The sequence below is a fragment of the Scardinius erythrophthalmus genome, assembly GCF_964197995.2.
Source record: "Scardinius erythrophthalmus genome assembly, chromosome: 17".
Lineage (NCBI taxonomy): Eukaryota > Metazoa > Chordata > Actinopteri > Cypriniformes > Leuciscidae > Scardinius > Scardinius erythrophthalmus.
This window is the reverse complement of record NC_138237.1, coordinates 14,929,173-14,953,147: the sequence shown is the minus strand read 5'-3', so window position 1 is coordinate 14,953,147 and position 23,975 is coordinate 14,929,173. Positions and strand designations below refer to the sequence as shown.

The following is a 23,975-nucleotide window of genomic DNA, read 5'->3' as shown; positions in this document are numbered from 1 at the left end:
AGGGGGCAAAACATGCTGATATGATGCTTAAGTGTCTTGAGTCTTTACCATTGTTTTCCTAATGTGGTTTTCAGCATGTTTCTATGCACTTATTAAGTGAATTTAAATGACCCTAACCCTAACCCTACAAGAAATGTAAAAATCATCTTAGCGTCTTAATCTTTCATAAGACGGTATGCGGCCTTGGAACCAGCATACCTCAAATATTCAAGGTTTGGGTTAATCAACTGTTTAGGGTGTATGTGAGGGTAAGTTAACCTGTTTTCTGAAATACCGCCCAGATTACTAAGTGCACTGTTGGTTACAGTGTTTACCTCCTTTTTATTCAAGTTTTTAACATTTCTTTATTTGTGAAAACCCTAAACAGAATCAAGAAGTTGCTACCTAAAGTATAAATCTTTATTTTGTGTTTTTATTTTTTCAATTTATGACAGATTCAAAGTTCTAATTTAGTAAACTATGTAAAATTAATATATATTTCATTGCATTATTTGTTATTCACCTTATTAAAAATGAAAAGGTCTGATATGATATGATATAATATAATATAATATAATATAATATAATATAATAGGCACCCAGCTCTCAGCAATCAATCAAAAATCCATATTGGTCCATCACTAAATATGAACTCTTAAAAAAGTAACTGTACCTCAATAAGGCACAGATAAAGGTATCAATCGTGTCAAGACGAGTTAACTATTTAACACAAGTACAAGCTTAATGGTTAGAGTTAACAAGATTACATTCCTTCAGCTGAAACGCTGCTAATTTTAGAAGCACCCTTCCCATATAGTATTATTTTAGACAGTCGAGGCAAACGGGACATTTAGGGTAAAAATAATTTTGGTTTAACCACATCCTGAGCATTCACAGAATAAATCAAGCATAATATTTAAAATAATTTCTATTAAAATGAAAAGCAAGCCTGCAACTAAATTTTAACCTTTACACACAAAACTGATTAAAACCAGAAGCGCTTCACAATCGGTTTGCATGCTTGACTGTACAGCCCACAGCAAAGGCGCTGCTGTGGATCACAGGCAGATATCACACACACACACACACACGCAAGGTCAGTTATGTAACACTACCGCAAGTAACTGACTACCGCATACTGATCAGCTCTCGCAGTCAAGCTGGAGAAGAGCAGATGAGGAGGGTGACAAAAGATGAGAGGAGATAAGCATACAGTATACACAATGAAGGAGAAATAGAGAAATAAACCATGTCAAACAGGAAAACAACATATATAGAGGAAATACAGAGGAAACCTGGGGTGGTCTAACACAAGGTCATGAGAAACTAAGATAAAACTAAATAAAATTATTAATCGTGGCAATATCAAAGCTGCAGATTAACAGCTTTCCCACGACTTTAGTTTGAGGCCAAGTAACGTACTAGTGCTAAATCAATACCATCATGAATGTCATTTTTATTCATGAGCCAATTGTCTATGCAGTAATATCACTCTCGGCTCTTGGCTGAACCCCAGCCTGCAAATTTCTAAACAATTACAGACTCTTTTGCCAAGGAATAAAATAATGGGCTAAACAGAATTCATTATAACAGAGGTTGTAAGTTATTTTTGATGAGCCCTGAAGCTGCAAGCCCACTTCAATTGTGTATAATATTCCCAGCATTCTCACCCTGCAAACGGACATCTGGTTGGTGGTAAGCGTGCCGGTCTTATCCGAGCAGATGACGGAGGTGCAGCCCAGGGTCTCCACCGAGGGCAGAGAGCGTACGATGGCGTTCTTCTTGGCCATGCGACGGGTACCCAGAGCCAGGCAGGTGGTGATGACGGCGGGCAGGCCTTCAGGGATGGCGGCCACAGCCAGCGCCACGGCGATCTTGAAGTAGTATACGGCCCCGCGGATCCATGAGCCACCGTGAACGGGATCGTTGAAGTGTCCAATGTTGATGATCCACACGGCAATGCAGATGAGCGAGATGACCTTGGACAGTTGCTGGCCGAACTCATCCAGCTTCTGCTGGAGTGGTGTGCGTTCCTGCTCTGTGGACACCATCTCATCACGGATTTTGCCAATTTCGGTGTTCACACCGGTGGCAATCACTACGCCCACCGCTTTGCCTGCGGCAATGTTGGTACCCTGTAAACATTTAGTTAAAAAAAAGGTGAGTTTTAAATTATGACCATATTCAATCATAAACAATCTAAAAACCTATTTAAATTTTCTATTGGTAAAGTTTTCTAGAAACAAAATTTGTTCAAAATCATGCAACTGACGCCCGTTTCACACATACTCCATATGCAGTGCGTGTTGCAGTGCAGAGCAGCACGCGCAATAGTGCTTTCACATACGCTGCGTTTGCAGTGCGTAACTGATCCGCTGCTGTACCACAAACACATACTCACTATTTGTATTTCAAATCCAGAAGTTATCAGCAACTCTTATTTAAAAAAAAATACTGTCAGTATTGCGATTCTCTTTGTACACATATACACCCTTTAATAGACGTATTCACGTTTGAACACAATTTAAACAACGTATTATTCAATGCATTACTTATATATAATTATATATTAAGTTGTTCAAGCAAGTGAACTAAAATATTTAACCACTAACTTTGCAGTATAGTTTCAGTTTCGATTCAAATAAATTCGTTTAGGCTTGGCGTTTAAAATAGGCTAAAAGTTGTTTGTAATAAAGGGCACAATGGGCTATTTTTATAGACTACTATGCATTTATTATTATTATTATTATTATAAGGGGTTACTTATTTTTCATTTCTTGTTGTTTTCCGATTAAGGATTTGGCTATGGGGAAGTAAAATACGCATAGCCTATATGTTATTAATAGTGTTTATAATGTTAATGTTGTATTTTATTTACAGGTCTTTTACACTATTTCTGAATAGACTAGCCTAATAATATAATGCGTGTTTCCCTCTCAACATGACTGAGCGCGCCACGCACAAGCGCGCATCCTTATAAATTCTAGGCTAATACATTTTAATAAAAAAGGCCTACATCATAAAACTCAGTAGAGTATGTATTTTAATATCTCTGATGTTCTCTGTTCTCTGGTTGTTAGACAGTAAGTCTGAATGACAGTTCATGCATGAACGTTAGGACTATACAGTCAATTATTACCTTTTTGTAGCTATTGTTTAAAATATTTAATTTACAACGAATTATATTGATTTATATCTTAATTTATTATTATTATTATTATTATTTAAAACTTACTGGACGAGGGCGACCATGGTAGACCAACAGTCGTCATTTACCCAGTATATCTATACAGAAGAAAGACCTGTCTAGGCTCTTCGGTACGGGTTGTGTCGAACCATTCGTTAATCTGGTTGTTTGATGAGAAAAAGATGAAATGTAGTTGCAATAAATGCGTTAAGAATCCGTACAACTGCAGCAGAGGATGACTATTTTATTTTGCAGTGCGGAACTGAGGAAGAGCTGATGACGGAACAGTTTGATCAAGATAAATAGCAATCTTGTGAACTTTACTTCTTTAAAAAAATGTTTCCTTCATCTCAATAGCTTGATTATTAGCCTGTTGTTTATTTTTTATCAATACACATACAAATACAAAGTTTATTAAAAGTAGGCCTATATTCAAAGTTAATACAATTATTTGAATTGTGACTAAAATATGCCTCTTAATCTTGTCTTTAATAGCACCTTGCTTGAGATTTTTGCTAAAATATACACTTCAAAACGTCAAACAACAACATAAATGATATATACATCATCCATATTTCCACATTTGTATTAATGACGCTATAATGCAAACCGAAAGTTTCTCGTGCCCACGCGAAAGTTTCTCGTGCGCACGCAATAGTTTCTCGTGCCCACGCGAAAGTTTCTCGTGCGCACGCGAAAGTTTCTCGTGCGCACGCGATAGTTTCTCGTGCGCACGCGATAGTTTCTCGTGCGCACGCGAAAGTCCTATTTTTTTTTTTCCACAGGTCCCCTCAGGGGCTCCGTAGTATTATAATGTTGTATTGCCTAAATTAGATTTCTTCTTTTTTTTTTATTTAGAAAAAAACATACATTTTAATATTGGCTGTTATCAGCCATAACATAACGTATTGGTTTTAACCATAATTTAAAATCCCTAATACAAATCCCTCACATCTGTGCAAAACTGATAATAATAAAATTCCTTCAAAAACATTTTAGTGGTTGTTTGCTTAAATATATCTGTTAAAATACTTTTACAGATATGATGCTATTACTCAAATATATATTACGACTTATACTACCATCCAAATGTTAGTGGGTCAGCAAGATTTTTTAAAATAAATTAATACTCAGTACTAAATACTCAATAATATTCAACAAGGATGCATGTTGTTCTTTTGAACTTTCTATTCATTAAAGAATCCTGAAAAAAATATATATATATCATGGTTTTCCACAAATTAAGCAGTTTTCAACATTAATATGCCTTAAGTCAAGAAATAAGTTTCTTGAGCACCAAATCAGCATAATAGAAATGACATGAAAGGAGACTAAAATACAAAACCGTTATTATGATTTGTAAACAAATATTACTGTTTTTATTGTATTTTTGTCTAATCCTAAATATTAAAGAGTAAATATTAAATACCCCTAAACCCTAAAGAGTAATAATAAGGCTTGCATTATCAGGCACCACAAATAATATGCTGACAGCAGTCATTAGAGGTCTGACTTACAGAGAAGAGCATGTTCTTCTTGTCCTGGTTCACAGCACGAGGGTCAGGGACAGGGTCTGTATGCTTAATTACTGACACAGATTCTCCTGCAAAGAGAAGATACACGTGACAGGTTGGTGAAATCAAAGTTCTAGTACTACTTGACTGCCCTCGAATCCACACAATGAGGATTAGGTTTTCAGTTCATCACGCAGGTGTCCCAATTCAAGTCCTTGATGTGCATTTGCGCAATTGCTTTAACAGTTCATTTCTGGTCAGGATGGCAAAGAATCCCAACAAAAAATAGCCATGGATGGAGCAGCTAAAAGATTATTGGCCGTTACCAATTAAGGCAGTGAAGCAAGACTCACAAGTCCTACAAGAGCACTTCCTTTCTGTCTTTCCCCCTAACTGGACTGCAGAGACTGGGCACAGCTGACCTACCTTTAAAATAAGTAGCACTGAACCTTCTCAGGAAAAAAAGCCTTATTTTTCCACCTCATATGAACTACTGAAGTGACTTTATAAGGTGGCTTACTGCAGCAGTGTTTCCTGCACTGCTGTTCACCCTGCTAAGCTAAATCTTAATCACATCTGCAATAGAAACTATATTTAACCGTGGTTTTGTGATGAGATAAAAGGGTACGGTGACATTTTACAAATACAAAAATAAAAGACAAAACATCTAAGATTGTGATGTCTTTGCTAAGAACATACAGCATTAGGAAGGCTGCAAATTTTTTTTTTTTTTTTTTTTTTTTTAAATTGTGGATATTCAATGTATAGGGGCTTTTGCACAGGAGGAACCTAGAACTATTGTTTCTAGAACTATTGGCGGAATTACTCGCTTTTTGGTGTGTTCACACCGCAGGAACTAGGAATGATTTTAGTTCTAGGAACTCAATTAGCTCCTACTTCAGAGTAGGGTCTAACCCAGCGCAATAGGAACTACCAGTGACGTAATTGTTCGCTGAATGGCTGAACGCACACGCCCACCATTTTTAAAAAAGCCATGTACACACAAATTATAGCCTATATATTTACTCCACAAATTAACTCTACGAACATGGAAAATGGTGAAGATGGAACTCTTAGGAAAAAAATCCAACACGACTTTGGACCATAACATGATTATGTACTTCTCAGCTAGAGACATTGGGCATCAACCACACGGCAAATGCTAACACTTTTTCATATACTGTCTACTTTTTGTATAACATCTATTTTTGTACAACATTATATCTAATAACGTAAGACAGGGCTGTTAAACAGATCATAAACTAATGGAAAATAGGAGCGCTGTGTGCTCAGGCTCTGGCGTTCTCAACACCATCTAAATAAAAGTCAGCCACTCCGTCAAAATAAAAGTCGCAACAACAAGCACAGCTTACGTCACTTAAGAGTTCCTACTGGCGGTGCGTATGCAACCAGGAAAAAAGCCCTTAGGGAACTATTAGATCTTGGGGCTAGTTCTACCCGGTGCGAAAGCCAAGGTCAAAGTTTCTTCCCTTATTAAGATCAAAAAGTAATTTAAAAAAAAGGACTCAAAGAACAAATACTATTTGGACTCCATTTACTTCCATTCATGTGCACGTGAACCCAGGAGAGCGGAAACGCAAGCACGCGTGAAGTAATTTCGTCTATTCTTGTGTAACAAAGTTCGATGAACTGTAGCCAGCAAATTAGCATAAAGATGTTTGACCACAACATCATAGATTAACCTCCTGGCTCAATACAAACTAAGAATAAAAATTTCGAAGTAGAAGATTCTGAATTTATTTTGTTATATGGGATTCATTATTTATTAAAAACAGAATCTCCAGACTGAGACATTATACCCTGTTTCTGATAAAACACTGCAATGTCCATAGTAATTTTACCTACTCAAAGCCTAGTATGACCGTACATTTAAAAAGACAACTTGAGGCAATGCCATTGTTCTCACCTGTTAGAATGGACTGGTCCACCCTCAGGGTCGTTGACTTGATTGAAGTCAAGCGAATGTCAGCAGGAACTTTATCACCCACTGAAAGGAAACAAAAACATGCTGTTAGATAGAGATAATCCAGTGCTCGAAGCAAACCAAAACAACATGTCAACATGTCAAGCCATTTCAAATTTATAAGAACATAATCAAGCAGCAATAAAAGAGCAAGAACAATTCAGGAAAAAGGACTTGGATCCCTATAAGCAAAGCAAGTCAGGCTCTATGGATCCAAAAAAAGCTGTAACACTGATTACAACAAAGGTGCCATTACACTTTCAAACGATGTTTGTAAGGCACAGTGCCAATTTAAAACCATGAACCCCCAAGCAAGCACCTTTTGAATCTCAAGTATCATCTCAGTTAATGGCTTGGCAATTGACGATAACGGATTGTGCTTTCAAGGGATGAAATGAAAGCCAAAAATACATCACTCATCTAAAAAGAAAACAGTACAAACCATGTTATCATGGGTTGGTTGGGTTTAAATTTCAACAGTTCTCTCAGAAACCTTTTAAGGTGCACTTGCTAAGTCCTTAAGCTTTACAAAACCAAATATCACAAAAATGATGGCAATGCTTCATCTCATCCAGTCCTTTTTAAGACGCATAGTAGGATCACCTCAACATCTTCAGATAAAACCTGCACTGAAGTGGTTAATGAACAGCATCAGCAGCTTTGAAACATTTTGGTTCGACATTGACGTAGACAAAAATAGACTCTGCTTCATTCTTTCCACAAACAGAGGGGGGTTTAGTAATTGCTACTAGGAAAAGAGCAAATGTAAATACCGTAATCTTTTCTAAACAAATCTCTTAATGAATAAGGCGTTGGATACTTGAGCATGCTAAAACACTTGACGTTTATTAGTCATTTGAGATGGCGTCTGTTTAAATCTGCCTGATGTGTAAATCAATTTTATGAAAGAGCGGGCATGACGAAGAATCTTTTCACAGGATGTTCTGGGTGGAAAGAACTTCAAATAACCTGAGGATACTGTCTCAGATGCTTTGCCTTTTCTGGACTAAGTTTTTACCAACATGCAACAGCACCGATAGGCCTCTAGGGACATGACGGGTGGTATCAGACCAACAACCAACACATCTCCTAAAATGGAAAAGTTATTTTGATATGAACTATGGTGCACGGTCAAGCTAACACCCAACGTAAACAGATTTTGTTTGAGATGAGATTGTTAGTCCATAGAATGTATATAGAGAGGTTACTTCATTCCTATGGAGAGGTTCCCATCCCTACATACACACACAGACATACATACATATACACACACACATATATATATATACACACATGTAATAAACAGTATGTGATGTATATGTAAACTATATATAGTTTAAAGGATCTATAAACTATGTATATGTATATATATGTATATGTGTATATATATATATATATATATATATATATATATATATATATATATATATATATACACATACACACACACATATACATATATATATATACACATATACATATATAATGTGTGTGTGTGTGTATATATATATATATATATATATATACATATATATACACACATTATATATATATGTATATGTATATGTATATATATATATATATATATATATATATATATATATATATACACATACACATACACATATACATATATATACACATGTACATAGTTTATAGATCCTTTAATATAGTTTACATATACATCACATAATGTTTATTACATGTATTGCCAATGAACATACTTTACTAGATTTATCAAACACACACTTAGAGAAGTGCACTTAACGAAGCTCTAGGGGTTCTCTCTATTTAAAAAAAAAAAAAAGTTATGATCCAATTTACAATAATACACCTTTGAAATAACCCTAAACTAAACTAAGGAATGTGGTACATAATCCCGATATATAGCTCAAGTTAGAAAAAGGTCATATAACAGGGTAACCTACTTTAAGTAGACAAGGAGAGAAAGTCTTTTAAGAATAGATCATAGAAAAATCATTTTTGGACCACCTAATATTATTCTAATAACACTTGTTAATGACGGAGTTAAAAAGTTAAAAATTGCACAAGCCGCAGGCATTTTAATTAAAAGAATGCTCAAAAAACACCTTCAAAGGCCCGCTATGCTATAAAGCTTGAGTTTTATTATCGATCCCCTGATGATTTCATTCAAAACACAAAAATCAAGGTCACTTTCACCAGATGAAAATAGGGAAGTTAAAAAGCTAACAAAGCAAGTGGTTGTATCATATTGGCTGCTAATGGGTGGTTGGAAACAAACTGTCAAACACTCCTCATTGACTTAAAAAAGGTTTCAGCTGTTTCCTCTCCCTGAGAAACAGAATAGGGCCTCATTTAGGTTGTGATAACTTTGCAGCAGTTCCAACTGAGAGTTATATACACACACACACACGCGTTAACAATGATGCCGTTTTTACTTCACAGTTTGTGCTGGAGATATTCACCTTTGGATGATCAAGCCAAAAGAACAGAAAGAGAGCCAGAGTACTATGAAATACTTAAAAGCAGCCAAGATGGTAGCTAGCTATGTTTACAGCACATTGCTATGCAGTTGCAGGTGGTTAAGATATAGCTGAGTTAAGGGAGCCCACCCCCAAGTCTCGATGATATTCTGGTCATTAGATACAAGTCTAGATAGAGAAGTCCAGTCACTTTCCCCCCAAAAGTAGCCTAATGATTTTGAATGTGTCAGGGAAAAAAGCAGGGAGACATTTTAATTGTTTATTAATAAACTAGTGTTTTCTGAGTCAGTATTGGCAGCAGATAAAGTTGACATTGCAGACTCGTCATCTCCGCAGTATAGTGAACGCGTGCGCGCCTAGAGAGAAAGGCACCTTTCATTTGGATTACATAAGAGTATTTTGTTTTTTATTTAAATTGGTTATTTTATTTAAATCTATGGGGGTTGGGACGCTTGCACACTACAGCGTCACGTGTGAGTCACGTCTCTGCGTAACCGGCATAAACTAGTGTTTTTCCTTCATGCCTCGCCACACCGAATCATGCTGAATGCTTATTGGCTCCCTGATGTTTACGAGATTAACCTCTTAGGTACTGAACAACAAGACATTTTTTGATACTCGATGGTAGAGGCAATTCGGTTGGTGCCTAAAAAGTATTGAAACTGAATACCCAGTAGGGCTGTCACTTTACGTTCGAAAATCGATTGCACAATCGATCGGACCAACCAACGCAAGTTTCGAAAACGAAAATAGGGAATCGATTTTAACAGTATTTTCTCGGAGCGTGTCCAGCTCGTCACGATACGCCCGCAGCGAACGTGCGTCACACAGCGCCTGCAGGCTCTGACACACACGCATAACTAAAAAATTATTCTTCTGCATAATGTGTCTCTTTTTACAACAAAACTGTGAATTCTGCCGGTATGCAGACAGTCTCATGCATTCAGATACAAATTCGGGCTACGCATCTACAATCTCCTACTTAGGCGAAATTTGTTAGACATTTCTAATCATAAATACAGCCATGTTGAAGACTGCAGTGATGTTTTTCATTGATGCTATGGCAGTCCACTCTGCTTATTGTTCTTCGAGAATGTTGCACGCCTGTAATGTTTGTCATTGTGCACGAAACTTCACGCCAATAAATCATCAGAAATATTGCAGACTTGTGCGCGTCTCAAGCGCCCTCTTTACGTTCGTCCTAATGCCTGTTAGTTGTCTGTGGATTTGCCCATATTTGGCGTTTAAAATTGAAACGTCTTTAGACATGGAAAATCGATTTTACAATCGATTCAAGGAGCACTTATGTCTCAAAAATCGAACTGGATTTTTTCACAAAAGTGACAGCCCTAATACCCAGCCCTACTTATAAAAGCTACTTAAATGCCCTAATTGAACAAAGGCCTAATCCTAGCTAAATCTAAGCCCTGTCTGTGAAACCGGGCCTTTAAGTAATACAATTAAGTGATAGCAAACAATATATAAATAAACAATAAAATAATAATTAAAAAGAACACCACAAAACCTCAATAGTGCTCATAGCATGTACCAAAAAAAAAAAAAAAACACTGGTTCACATTAGCTCATATTTTCTTGGGAAAACATAAGGGACATCTTGACCGCTAACAAATATGTTAGTAAGCAAACTTTAGGGAGGTCTAATCCCTTTTTCAAAGAGAAGCATTAACAGTTCCTCGCGTTGTCCCTGATTGCCTTTGGCTGGTTTGTGCAAAGAACACTCCCTTCCAAGCAGTGATTGGCTGGGGGCTCCCCGGGGAACGCTTCCTGAGGGAACTGACAGCGAGAGGCCGCAAGTGCAGCGACGACCCGAGCACGTAAACACACAGGGCAGGATATGCTCTCTGTCATGCAGACAACTTGTCCTCCAAGAGCCTGTTCCCACTGCTGCTGATGGGACTGAAGCGATGCCTGCTGAGGACAGTAAGAGAGGACAAAGAGCAGAACACCTCCCCTTCAAACACGAGAGAAGAGAAAGCGGCCATCTGGCTCACTGATTATTTATCTCGTCAACTCTTAACTGCACATCCTGTCTCTGTTCCTACTTTCACTCTCTCGCTCACTCTCTACTGGGACAGGGTGGTCATTTAGACTACAGGCTTGCTGATAGGTCATGTTGCAGAGTTTTACGTACAATGAAACCCCACCTGAGCAATCGCAGAGCAGCCTCGTTTTAATACTTCTAAGGACAAATCCCATGAGTTCGAGCCATTACCATAGCAAAGGAAACGATCTTGGTTTATTAGCAGAGAGGCACAGTAAATTTAGAGGCTGGAGGAATCCAAAAAAGTGTGTCACTTGGAGGAAGACGACATTAACTTGTGAACAGGAAGTCACACAATACATTTAAAACCACAAAAGCCCGGCGTCTACACTGGCTGCTTGTCACTTTCTCCAAGACGTGATCAGCATTCACACTCCCGCGGTTAGCATGTGGCAATGGCTGTTAGTTAATGTTTCTAATGCTTTCTAATCCCTTTTTTTAAGGTGGCTTACATCAGCAGTGTGCTTCACCATATTCCTTTTGGGTCAGTGGGGACTTGTCTACACTTGTCTCCATTCCCTAGCAACTAGTGTCCTTGATAATGTCTCACTACACTGACATTTGGGGAGTCTTCGCTCAAGAGAAGATGTGTCATTTACAAAACACTTCCAAGTAAAAACGGAAAACTATGCGTTTTGACTGTTCATTTACACGACAACAGTATTTTGGGGGCCTGAAAACACAAACTTTTGAAAACAGGTTTCAAAGTGCAAGTTTTTGACGATACCATTATGAGCATTCGTATTAGGCGTTTAGTGTATAGGCACGTAGTTTTTCTTTACAAAGTGACATTGCCAATTACTGGCATGGCATGCATAATACAATTTTTATAACAATACATAATACAGTAGTTTAAGGATCCGTATGAACAGGGATCGTTTTGACAACATTGTCAATCTTTATGTGGAAAACTGTTCCGTTTTTAGCACATCGTAGTCATGTAAATGTACCCTCAAACAGAGAAAAAGTGATAAGGCATCACTTCAATGTGATTAATTCAGGGGTTGCTACTGTCAAAGTGTAAAATATTACATTTCATACATTTTAGCTCTAACTGAACCATCTCATTAAAAACAAGAAATTCTGCCAGTGCAGTAAAACATGTATATTCAAGAGAGGGTTGCCAGATCTGTGGAAAAAAAACCAACAGCCAAATTCCCAACAAAATAGACCAAATACCAAAATGCAAAATACCCCACTCCCATACCTAAAATACATAATTTACAGTCACTGTTATGCATTACACACAATTTAAAATAGGAAATCACTGTAGTAATAAACAGTCCATTTTCATAAAAATAAAATAAATGCTGTAGTCACGGCCAAAATCTTTCCCACATTTCCGTCACTGGTTTTGATGTTATCACTTTGTGTCGCATTAAGAGTGATGAAAAAGACAATTTGAGAGTCCAGACTGAGACGCATCTGTAAAAATCTGATTGGAATCGCATTTCAAACCACCTCCAAATGTGGTTAGAATCAGATTTGAAAATCCATTTGCATGTTTTTTTATGCCATCCAAAATATCAAAAACCCATCTGGATAAAATCTGTATGCAACTGTTTTTGCTGGCAAAACATAGCCTCAGATATATTTTCATTGGAAATCAAGTCAAAAATAACTAAATTAAAAGTCATTAAGACAAAGACTCTCAAAAAACACTCAGTTCAGCATTAGCAGCAGTGCTCAGAAACAAAGAGCTTTCTCTGCATTTTGAAAGGGGAGATGCTCACAGCTGAGCGATCAATTACCGCCGCTGGTCTGCAGATGACAGGAGATGGACCAACAGCACAACAGATCAGATGTTTCATGATGGCATCACTTTACATGCTATCAGACGGCAGATGTATGAAAGACGAGAGGTAATAACAGATGTGAGAGGCTGTCATCTTCAGCAAAGCCCTGCAAGGTCATTCTTCTATGAGAGTGAAGTGAAATAAAAGCAGCTACAGCGACTAGAGTTTATGACTCGCTGAGGTAGGCGGGGAGAAAAAAATAAAATAAAAAATTGTACAAGCAATCTATTGCTATTTAACCAATTTAGCAAGATGATGAAGCCATTGACGAGGTAACATGACCAAGGGATGGGGGCTTACCACTGCTATGCTAGGAGTTACATCAGCTGTCACTGTTCTCAGATTGCTGGAGGATTGGAGGTATAATTTATGCCTTTAGCACAAACAATGTGAGAAAAGTTACATTTTAAAATGTAATACTTAGGATTTGGAATTTTAACAGACCCCTAACTTAAGTACGAGAGAAATATGTAGCACCTTATGTTTACATGCACAGTTACAGACAGTACTATTCAAAAGTCTGTATTTTTATTTTTACTATTTTTTTTTTTTTTTTGACAGGTCTCATGCTCACCAAGGCTGAATTTATTTGATCATACATGCTGTAAACATTCTGTGAAATATTATAACTTTACATAACTTTTAAAAATGTAAATTATTCCAGTGATGACAAAGCTGAATTTTCAGCATCATTACTCCAATTTCAATGTCACATGATCCTTCAAGAATCATTCCAATATTTTTGTGGAAACACACAAAAAAAATTCAGGATTCTTGCTTAATAAAAGTATTAATAAAAAAAAAAAAAATTTGTACTGACCGCAAACATTTGAACGGTAGTGTACAGTATGAGCTACAATTGCATTATCGAGATCTGTTAGTTCGACTTCTCAAAATTGATCTGTCGGCGGAAACTCAAGCACTTCAATGAAATTTTAAAAAGACAAATTATCTCAGAGTCTGATTGAACTTTTAAAGTGTTTTAAATATTTTTATTTCCCTGCGTCATGCGGTTGCGTCACATTCCAAATCCTGCGGGTTTGATTAAAGATACGTCATTCAGACCTCATCAGGGAGCAAGGGGACCATTGCTTTTCAAACATCACTGCACCATCTGCTGAAGGCAGTTCGTCGACCTCCCAGCAGAAGCTGAATGATGCACGTGGATGCTGAAGATTCAGGCGAGATCAGCTGTGAGCTCTGGTGTCGACGGCGAGGTTGCACAGCTGATGCCACTAGACGGACACTTAACATTCCACTCACGAGACTCTTTCCCCCTGCAGTCACCTCCCTCTTTGTTTTCCTTCACTCCCTTCACCACCACCTTCCCGCGACACTCTTTTCCACCATGCAAGAAGGGTTAACCTAAATCCATTTACCCAGCTTTATCCCTCCTATATAGGAGTTTGAGAATCAGACCCCTCTATGACCTCCCTCTGTCCTTCACAAGACAAAAAGGAATGCAGTTCTTTCTTTCTGCATCTCTGACTGCAGCAACAAATTAAACACTGTTGTCCTGCGTCACTCTACACCACTATCTAAACCAATCAACATCACCCGCCTCACCCCCTCACCAAGTAAAAAAGGGAAAGGACTTTTCCCCCCTCTTTAGATTTAAGTCCCTGGTTTAAACTAAAATGGATGCAAGTGAGGCTCCAGACTGTGACTAAACTGATTGTTGCTTTTTTGTTGCAAGTAATGATTTAAAATATAGCCACCACAGGAAAACCTGAATATGGAAGCGCACAAAGTCGTCAAACACCGTCTTGTTAGAGACGCAACAGTGCTTTCTGCATGCAACTAGTCTGAGCCGTGGCGTCTGATCTGAGAGAAAACAACAAAAAAATAAAATAAAATACTGGTGGCATTTTAAAAAGATTTTTTTGGAGTCAGTCAAAAAGATTTGCAAAATAGCCTTTGCATTCACTTAGATTCAGCCGTTTGAATCAGACTCAGAGCCATTATTCTGATAGCATCTTAATCTTGAGTCACATGTCCAATTCGAAATGAACCAGGAACTGTTACTGTGATGTACACTTTAATTAAATAATTAACTTCAAGTAAAAACTAAGGTACACATTCTTGGAGTTTTGTTATTATAAATAAAAAATAAATACATTTGGCTGCTAAAGGTTTCATTTTAGCTGCCTAGTCATTCTTGTTCCAGGTTCTGCAAAAGAACCTTCTTTATTCACTTCCCATAATATCATTGCTTAAAGGGGTGGTTGAATATGATTTTACTTTTCTAATTTTAGTAAGTGTGTAATGTTGCTGTTTGAGCATAAACAACACCTGCAAAGTTACAATGCTCAAAGTTCAAAGCAAAGGGAGATATTTGCTTTTAAAGAAATTGCTTTTTAAGGACTACAACAAACGGCTGGTAGGGACTACACGACATTCCTCCTGGGTTAGTGACATCACTAACCCTAAAATTTACATAAACCCTGCCCCCGGGAATGCGATTTATAGATTATCATGACAGAATATGCTAATCAATGACTAGAAGATAACTACACATAAGCTACATAAATTTACCAACTAACCATTCAGAAATGTCTACATGAGTCTCTCCATCTTTCTGACTTCGGTTTAAAATAAAAGGCAAAAAGTTTTAGAAATTTCCAGTGCATGTCTGTGTGAGGTAAAAGGACACAAGCTCTTGAAGCTCCGCCCTCTGTGCCGGGAGCAGCAGCTCATTTGCATTTAAAGGAACCGACAAAAGAACGGTGAGTTTTTGCTCACCCTCAAAAAGTAACAACTTTAACATGCTATATAAAAATATCTGTGGGGTATTGAGCTAGAACTTCACATACACACTCTGGGGACATCAAAGACTTTTTACATCTTGTGAAAAGGGCATTATACCACCCCTTTAAATGTATTCTTAGCAACTCCACCACCCACACAGTGGCATTGTAAGTGGAACGTTTAATTTTTCAGGACCCGTCTGTTTAGGCACCCCTCACAGGTTATGTAACAGGTACACTCACCTGGTCACATTACCACAGGGTATTATTAGTCAGAGCCGCAAAAACATCGGCTCCTCCAATCCCCATCCTGCTGATGGAGGCTCTACTGCACCATGCGGCTCACCACTCAGCGCTGCCTGTTTCATCACATCATGACTAAGCATCTATCTAACTCCACCTGAAGCTGGTGAGCACACATCTCTTCAAGCCCAGCACGGACACACAAGGTAACAAAAAGGTTACACATGCACACAATCCAAATTGTGTGTGCCGGCCCCGAGTCAAAAATGTAAATATGTTAAGGGCACTTATGATAAAGTGTTTTGGTTAGTTTAGTCACGGTGGACTGCCACTTTCACACTAGCTGAAAGAGTCTAGCAGCCTTAACAGCCATTGAATGTCTGAAACACTGAAGCAATAAGGAAGCACCTAGTGATCTATTCCAGTGAGCAAAGAGACGTGGCGTTACGTGACGCAATATAGAGCAAGGGTCACCCATGATAATCCCTTTCCAGATGTATTCATGTGGGAATTCTAACTTTAAAAGTTAACCAAATTACAAAGTACATGCTTTTTACAGTCATTCTCTTCAATGAAAATGGATAAAAAAAAAAAAATTATATATCTTGCATTACACAAATAAAATGCCTGATAAAATACCCTCTGGAATGAGAATGTTCCCCCCACTAAATAACACCTTTGAATAGAAATAAGTAGCAAATAATCTCATACTAGATTTCCTTTCCAAACAAATAATGGTTAAATTATTTTATTTTGAAAGGGTCTTCAAATATGTAGCCAAGATTTTATTTTAAGTAAGTTTTTTTTTTTTTTAAAGAAATGACTCCGCAGGATGCATTAAATTGATCTAAAGTGACAGTAAAGACATTTATAATATTACAAAAAAAATCCATTTCAAATGATTTTTTTGAACTTTCTATTCATCAAATAATCCTGAAAAAAATGTATGACATTTTCCGCAAAAAATTACACCGCACAACGGTTTTCAACATTGACTGTGATAGTGATAAGAAATGTTTCTTGAGTTTTCTGAAGAATCATGAGGCACTGAAGCAATGATGCTGAAAATTCAGCTCTGCATCACATAAATAAATGCATTTTTAAATATATTAAAATAGAAAACAGTTGTGTTAAATTGTTATAATATTTCACAATATTACTATTACTGTAGTTTTGATCAAATAAATGCAGCCTTGGTGAGAAAAAAAATGGTAGGGTGTATATATTATTTAAAGACTTTCAAAATGATTAAATTCCATCAATACAAAAAAAGGTGACAAGCCTAATATGTACCACCTCAACTTCCTGCTTCGATAGGAAATACATCAATAGTACAGGCAATTGAGACTCATGCCGTATTTGAGTTTCACAAAGACAAAAAGCACAGGAAACACATACAAAAATGTAACATTAGCTCTCATTTCTCAAGCAATAAAAAGATGACATTAAACAAAATTGAGACAAACTTGACAGAGCAATTAGTTAATTTGCTGTTTTCTTGAAGTACCAGCAGAGCTCTAATTTGTACTCTTTATTAAGTCTTTACTGCGAAACGCATGAAACACAATCTCTCCCGAGGCAACCGTGTGATCACACACAAAGGTTCAGAGAGAGTTTGTCACTGTAAGCCTAAACCACTGGGAAACCAACCTGTTCACACAGCAGCCCTACCATCTGGATAATGGCACTGGCTACTTTACACCTGTTCCTGATTAGTTTCCTACTGCTGGTAAGAATTCAAAAGTTCACACCGGCTGAATTTGAATAGTCACTTAAATTCTTACCGGCAACTTCCACAATGTCCCCTGGTACAATGTCTCTGGCTTTGATCCTCTGTACAGTCTTCCTGTCCTGGCGATAGACCTTGCCCATCTCGGGCTCGTACTCCTTGAGGGCCTCAATGGCATTTTCAGCGTTTCTCTCCTGCAAGCAGAACATGAATAGTAATGAGACATTTTCATATTCCTGGGACATCGTACTAGTGGGCATCAAAGGCATAAGAACTGGGGCTTCAAGGGGTCCACAGAAAAGTTCAGTAAAAAATAAATATAAAATTGAGACAGATAGACAGACCGACAGATATGTGAGTGTGTGTAAATTAAAATGGTTTATAATATCACACTGATGGGGTTTTTCGCAATTGGACCATCGTATTTAAAGGTCCGTCAAATTAAAACTTATGAACAAAAACCTTGTCAATTAATGTCTGAAAAATTAGGGATTTAAGAGCATAATTATGCTATAGAATATCCAAAACGTTTATGCCGATCTTGAAAGGATCTAAATACTGTGAATGTGAGTTAAATGGAGCTGAGAACTAAGACTACATTATTATTATTAGCTACAAAATTTTTTTTTTTTTCAAATTACCTAAACTATTTGATATGTGAACTAAATATTCAATGGCACATCCTAGAGATGGTAAGACAATCCAGGGCTAAATTGGTTGACCTCACTATGAGAAGTTTTGTCTTGGATGGCTGAAGTACCATCAGAAACGACTGAAGGGAAACAGCCTTTGACGCTAACCTTCTTATTCTAATGTTAAATGTTGTGTTTAAAGTGACCTTTTGCTTTCAGCATGATTAATCCCAAGGGACACACTTCCTAATAGTGGTTGCCTGCTTGGCAGAGCATTTGGCAGCGTACTTCCTGTGGTTTCTCTTGCACGATGGGAACAAAAAGTCTTATGTCAAACAAACAAAACTGGCGTGCCTTAGGGCGAAAAACCAGTTTCATCTCCGGACCCAGACAAACGAAGGGGGGATGGGTTATGGTCGCGAAGACATTTAAGGCAATAAGCTATAAATACACATGCCACATTATTAACTGCTGCTAGAGTTCAAGGTATATCTCACTAAAAAACAGTTTGGCATTGCAAAATGCTTGTTCCAACCACAGATAACGTTTCAGATAGCTAAACAAGTTGACAGAAATTACTCCTGTGCATTACGGTTATGATGAGAAATAAACCAGAGAGGGTGGAAAGTCTGATTGAGTCACACGGTTTGGCCCAAGACTGAGGACTTGCGATTCATTTCACAGCTAATCTGAGCAGAACTGAAAGGAGGAAGGCCAATCTAACTGTCTTTTGATTCAGACATCATTGAAGAAGCAGAGCATACTGCCCCAAAAACACACTTGTTTCAAGCATGGACCCTTTCCAACAGATAGTGTTCTGCCAAAACTTGGATTCAGATTAAAACAATTGCCAAAACAAAGTCAGTGCAATAATTAATGAACTGCATTTTATTCATATAGTAAGTGCTCAAACAAGTCTATGTGGCAGGAAAACACAGTCTAAAACAAATTCCTTGTGGGTTGGTTTTAACCCAATGCCAACTTCCTTGGCTATTTTCATTGCGAGTAACAAGTTAAAAATTATAAAAGAGCGAATTAAAAACGTATACGGTTTCTAAAATTTGCTTTAGATAAAAACTCAAATGGATTCAGGGTTGAGCGTTTGCGGAGTAAAATAATTTCCTAAAAGATCTTAAACCAGAGCAATTTAATTAAACATTTAACTCTTTCCCTGCCAGTGTTTTTGAAAAGAAGTTGCCAGCATTTCTGATCATTTTCACAAAAGTTTCATGGCCTACAGAATATTTTGTTGTATGAATATCTGAACATGCAATTTATCAAAAGCAAAAACAGAGCCTCTGCTTTAAAAAAAAAAAAAAAAAACGTTTTATTCTAGCTTCATCCTTTCCTTTTTTATCAACACTTGAATCTGGGTAAGTCTCATGAAAAAGGCAACATTGAGCACAAAGCTTAGAAAAATCGCATTTTTGTCAAAGACTACATCCAGATCGGATTCAGAACGATGATCAAAACATAGATGGAGTAGATCAAGTTCATCAACACACCTAAAGGCCCGTTCACACCAAGGACGATAACGATAAAGATAACTATATATGCGTCCACACCAAAGACCGATAACGGTCTTTTTATTCTAAGCATGCGCGCGCCCGGATGATCCAGATCCATTTTAAATGCGCGAGACCTTTAAATTAGAATGGATTCTGATTGGCTGTCAGTGTTTTATCGTTCGACAGCTGGAAAAAAAATCGTTCTGAAAGTGATCCCAATGATATCGTTCCTCATATCTTTATCGTTATAGTTGTGGTGTGAACTCTGTTATTCTTTAATATGGAGAACGATTTTTAGAATTATATCTTTATCGTTATCTTTATAGTTATCGTCCTTGGTGTGAACGGGCCTTAATGCTTGTTCAGTCCTGTAGCTCGTCCTCGTCCGGGTCGACATTTCATTCAGTAACATTAGGCAGTTTTGATTTATATGCGGTTTAATGTTGATCACGTAATTTTACATATGATATTCATTGTCTCTGCTTCTTCGCCTGTGTTTTGATCTGGAGATTCAGTACTCTTTTAGAAGATACCTAATAGCGCCCCCTACCATATAACAGAGAAAACACAGAAAGCTGGAAATTTCCGTCAATGGCGGGGAAAGAGTTAAGAGATACTTTACACTGGCATGAGGCAAGCACAGCAGAGGATTTGTGTGTGATTCTGGAATGATCTATCTGGCATCATGTGTATATGATTTGGTCCAAGCTATCACTGAAAATAAAGATGCAACTTTTACCCACAGCAGGGTTAATTGAAACGGGCCTGAAAACAGAAGGGGCCTTCGTTTGAGATTGAAAAGTAATTGAATATTAAAGCAGCACTCAGTAGCTTCGGGATTTCTTCGCTGTATTCTCGCTTTTTGCTCACAGGTTTCTATCTAGAGCTCCCCCCACAGCTTCGGAATAGATATTTGACAACACTGTTGTAAAAACTCGCTGGTGATTCTCAGACACCAGAGGCTATAGATCAACGACATCAAAGCAGATGGGACATTCTTTAAAACGTCTTCTTCATTCGGGTTCGGACAGCGTGAGGGAGCGCAATAATGACAGCATTTTAGCAGATTTCTTTTGGCCGTAAAGCAATTGTTTACATCGCGAGACCTGATATCACACGAGACTTCCTGACGCGGCGGCCGGCCGGCTCAAAGTTGCAAGTGCGTATTTTCCGCTCACGGGCACCAGGGGGGTGCGAAACGACCACCATTCAACCCGAAATAAGTAATATAACCATTCCAATGACTCCGAAGCTGTTCAGTTAAGGTAAAAAAAGGTACTTAGTTCACCTTTAAATGAATAAAAATGGAAAAGAACAGCATTTATTTAAAATACAAATATTTTGTAACATTATAAATGTCTTTACTGTCACTTTTGAACAATTTAATTCATCCTTGCGAAACACCAAAAAAAAAAAAAAGACGTGACAAACATTTAAACGGTAGTGTATACTCAACAGATAATACTACCTTTGTACCGCCATACTTCAGTATGCATTGGTTGCTGAGAAACAGATTTAGTTCTTTCTCGTGGATGTTTAATGGGCCTGTAAATCTTCTAGAGCTGGTGCATGGACCGGTGCTCCCTGAAATTAAGTTTGCCCTGGGCTAGCAACTGCTACTCTCCGCTCTGATTGAAAAAGTGGCTGTATGAACCAGAGGATAATTAGTCCTCTCGCCTCTTACATCACACCTGCCACTAGGGATGCAATTCACCAAAAAAGTGGGTATGAGCCATAAGGAATTATAATGGGAACATTTGTAGGCCACATGTGAGCCAAAATTATATGAAGAAAACCTTGCAGAGCGCAGTTTTCATTTCTTTGTCAACACAATTGCTCAAGAAACATTATTATTTTATTAGTGTTGAAAACAGTTGTGATGATTAATATTTTTGTGGAAACCGTGCTACATTTTTTTTTTAGTATTCTATGATGATTAGAAAGATCAAAAGAACAGTTTTTTATTAGAAATTGTTTGTAACAAATGTTTACTGTCACTTCTGATCAATTTAATGTACCCTTGCTTAATAAAAGTATTAATTTATTTCAAAAACAATCCTACTGACCCCAAACTTTTGAACAGTAATGCATTCATGTATTAATGATTAAATAATGTATCTGCAAATGATACGAATGCATTATTGTATAGATAACTCAGAGCTACCAAAGGCTCTAAAGCCTGGACTCAGTTGTGATTTCATAGGGTCTTTAAAGACATTTTTCCATTTATATACACTAATATTATCTGCAAAACTTTAGCCCAAGGCATTCAGTACTGTGCTGCAGCTGTGCCCTTTAAGAAGACCATTTGAAGAAGTAGAAAACTGAAAGGAGGAGACAAGGCTGAGGATTCTCAGGCAGTCTGGGTAATGAATGGTGACCAAAATAAAATGATAGAGAGAAATCTGGGACATGGGTTTCAGGGCCGCTGAGAGGTGCCGGAGAAAATAGGGTCTTGGCTCTATTCTGGATTCCACTGGGACAGCAGGACTATCTTTAGAAAAGGGCAGCGGAAAAAAAATGGCCACATGTTTTCATTTTCATAACAAGGCTAACTACACTTTACGAGAAAGACTACATTCGTTACAAGGCAAAAGCAAACTCTATCAGCGAGAAACGGCTGTCAGAAACAGCTGGTACTGGAGGACAGTAGATGTAAAGATTTAAAGCTCATTATGAACACTCCTCACAAATTACACCACTGTCACCAAAGCTGCATTTATTTGATCAAACTACAGTAAAAACAGTAATACTGTAAAATGTTAATTAATTCATGTAATGGCAAAGCTGAATAAATGCTGATTTGGTTTTCAAGAAACATTTCTTTTTTTGTGGAAACAGTGAAACATTTTTCCAGGATTATTTGATGAATATAAATAAAACTAGCATTAATTTAACTTTTTTTAACAAAATAAATGTCTTAACTGTCACCTTTGATCAACATGTCCTCACTGAATAAAAGTATTAATTTCTTTCTAAACAAAAAAGAAATCTTACTGACCCCAAACTTATGAACAGTAGAATAGCAGTTTTGCTCTCATACAACGTTGTGAGAGCATGGCCTCAAAGATTGGCTACATTAACTTCTGTCAGAGCACGCCCATATGCAAAAAATCTATTGTATTTCCACTTGGTGTTCATGTTGTTCAGAAATACAGTATAAAATAGAGCAAAGATTAAAACAAAAGGAGTCCAAACTTACCTGCCAAACACCTACAATGGCGTTGGCTATAAGAATTAGCAATATTACAAAAGGCTCCACAAACGCTGTAATGGTCTCCTCTCCCTCTTCAAACCAGGCCAGTACCTATAAAAGAAAAACAGGAAAAACAAATACTTCTTAATTTAGGATTTCATGTTGACCAAATAGCCTTTATCAAATCACTGAATACCACAGAAGAGACAAGACAACATATAAACACGTTAGTGCATCACGTTTTTACACTGTACCAGAGCATGTCTCTATATCTTGGCAGAAGTTGTGGCTGTGAACCAGGTGTCAAAACAGAGTGTCATCAGCAACTGCACAAGAATGACTATTTAATGCATGCCGCTTCTAAGGTGTCACAACCGACCGAGAAAAAAAAAAGTAATTAACGAGCCAGCCGTGTGAATTTACAGGCATGCTGACACTGTCCAGACAAGGTCCAGTGAACGCTGAAAGCACCGAGTCATTTATGTAATATGATCTAATTAAGACAGACCAGCTTTCATCAATCTAGACTATATGGGCTTAAGCTGACCTGGACCACACAAGAGGTCTCACTGGCCTATTCGAGAACATCACAACACCCGTCCAAAAATGTAATAGTAAAACTCATCTTTGCAAACATCACGAACAAGCCAACAGAAGCTATGTACAGTCAGTGCATAAAACCAAAGTGAGTATTTTAACACCAACCCACATGTTCTAGTGAGGCAAGAAGCTTTCTATTCCCTGTGCAGTATTCTGAATATTTTGTTTCTGTAACATCCTGTATTTTTTTCCCCCAGAGGGTACGCTAAGAGAAGCTTGAATTTTGTTCGATTAAATCCCTGACCTTGTACGACAGATTTCCTTTGCAGCTTTTTGTCACGATTCTGGTGATACATTGCGTACCTAAGCAAGTTTTCTTATCAATTAGGCTAA

At 37.5% G+C, this 23,975-nt stretch overlaps 1 protein-coding gene across 2 annotated transcripts in view; it reads right to left on the bottom strand.

Annotated features, from left to right (window-relative positions):
• Nucleotides 1–23,975, bottom strand: part of atp2a2b (ATPase sarcoplasmic/endoplasmic reticulum Ca2+ transporting 2b) — a 38,291-nt gene that overhangs the window by 10,288 nt on the left and 4,028 nt on the right. For both annotated transcript variants that reach the window (XM_081390856.1, XM_081390855.1), the window contains 5 exons: nucleotides 23,049–23,153; nucleotides 17,762–17,900; nucleotides 6,608–6,688; nucleotides 4,684–4,769; nucleotides 1,650–2,114 (listed from right to left, as the gene is read on the bottom strand). In XM_081390856.1, coding sequence (XP_081246982.1) covers nucleotides 1,650–2,114; nucleotides 4,684–4,769; nucleotides 6,608–6,688; nucleotides 17,762–17,849 — 720 coding nt within the window. In that variant the 5' untranslated portion in view covers nucleotides 17,850–17,900; nucleotides 23,049–23,153. The remainder of the gene's footprint in view (nucleotides 1–1,649; nucleotides 2,115–4,683; nucleotides 4,770–6,607; nucleotides 6,689–17,761; nucleotides 17,901–23,048; nucleotides 23,154–23,975) is intronic.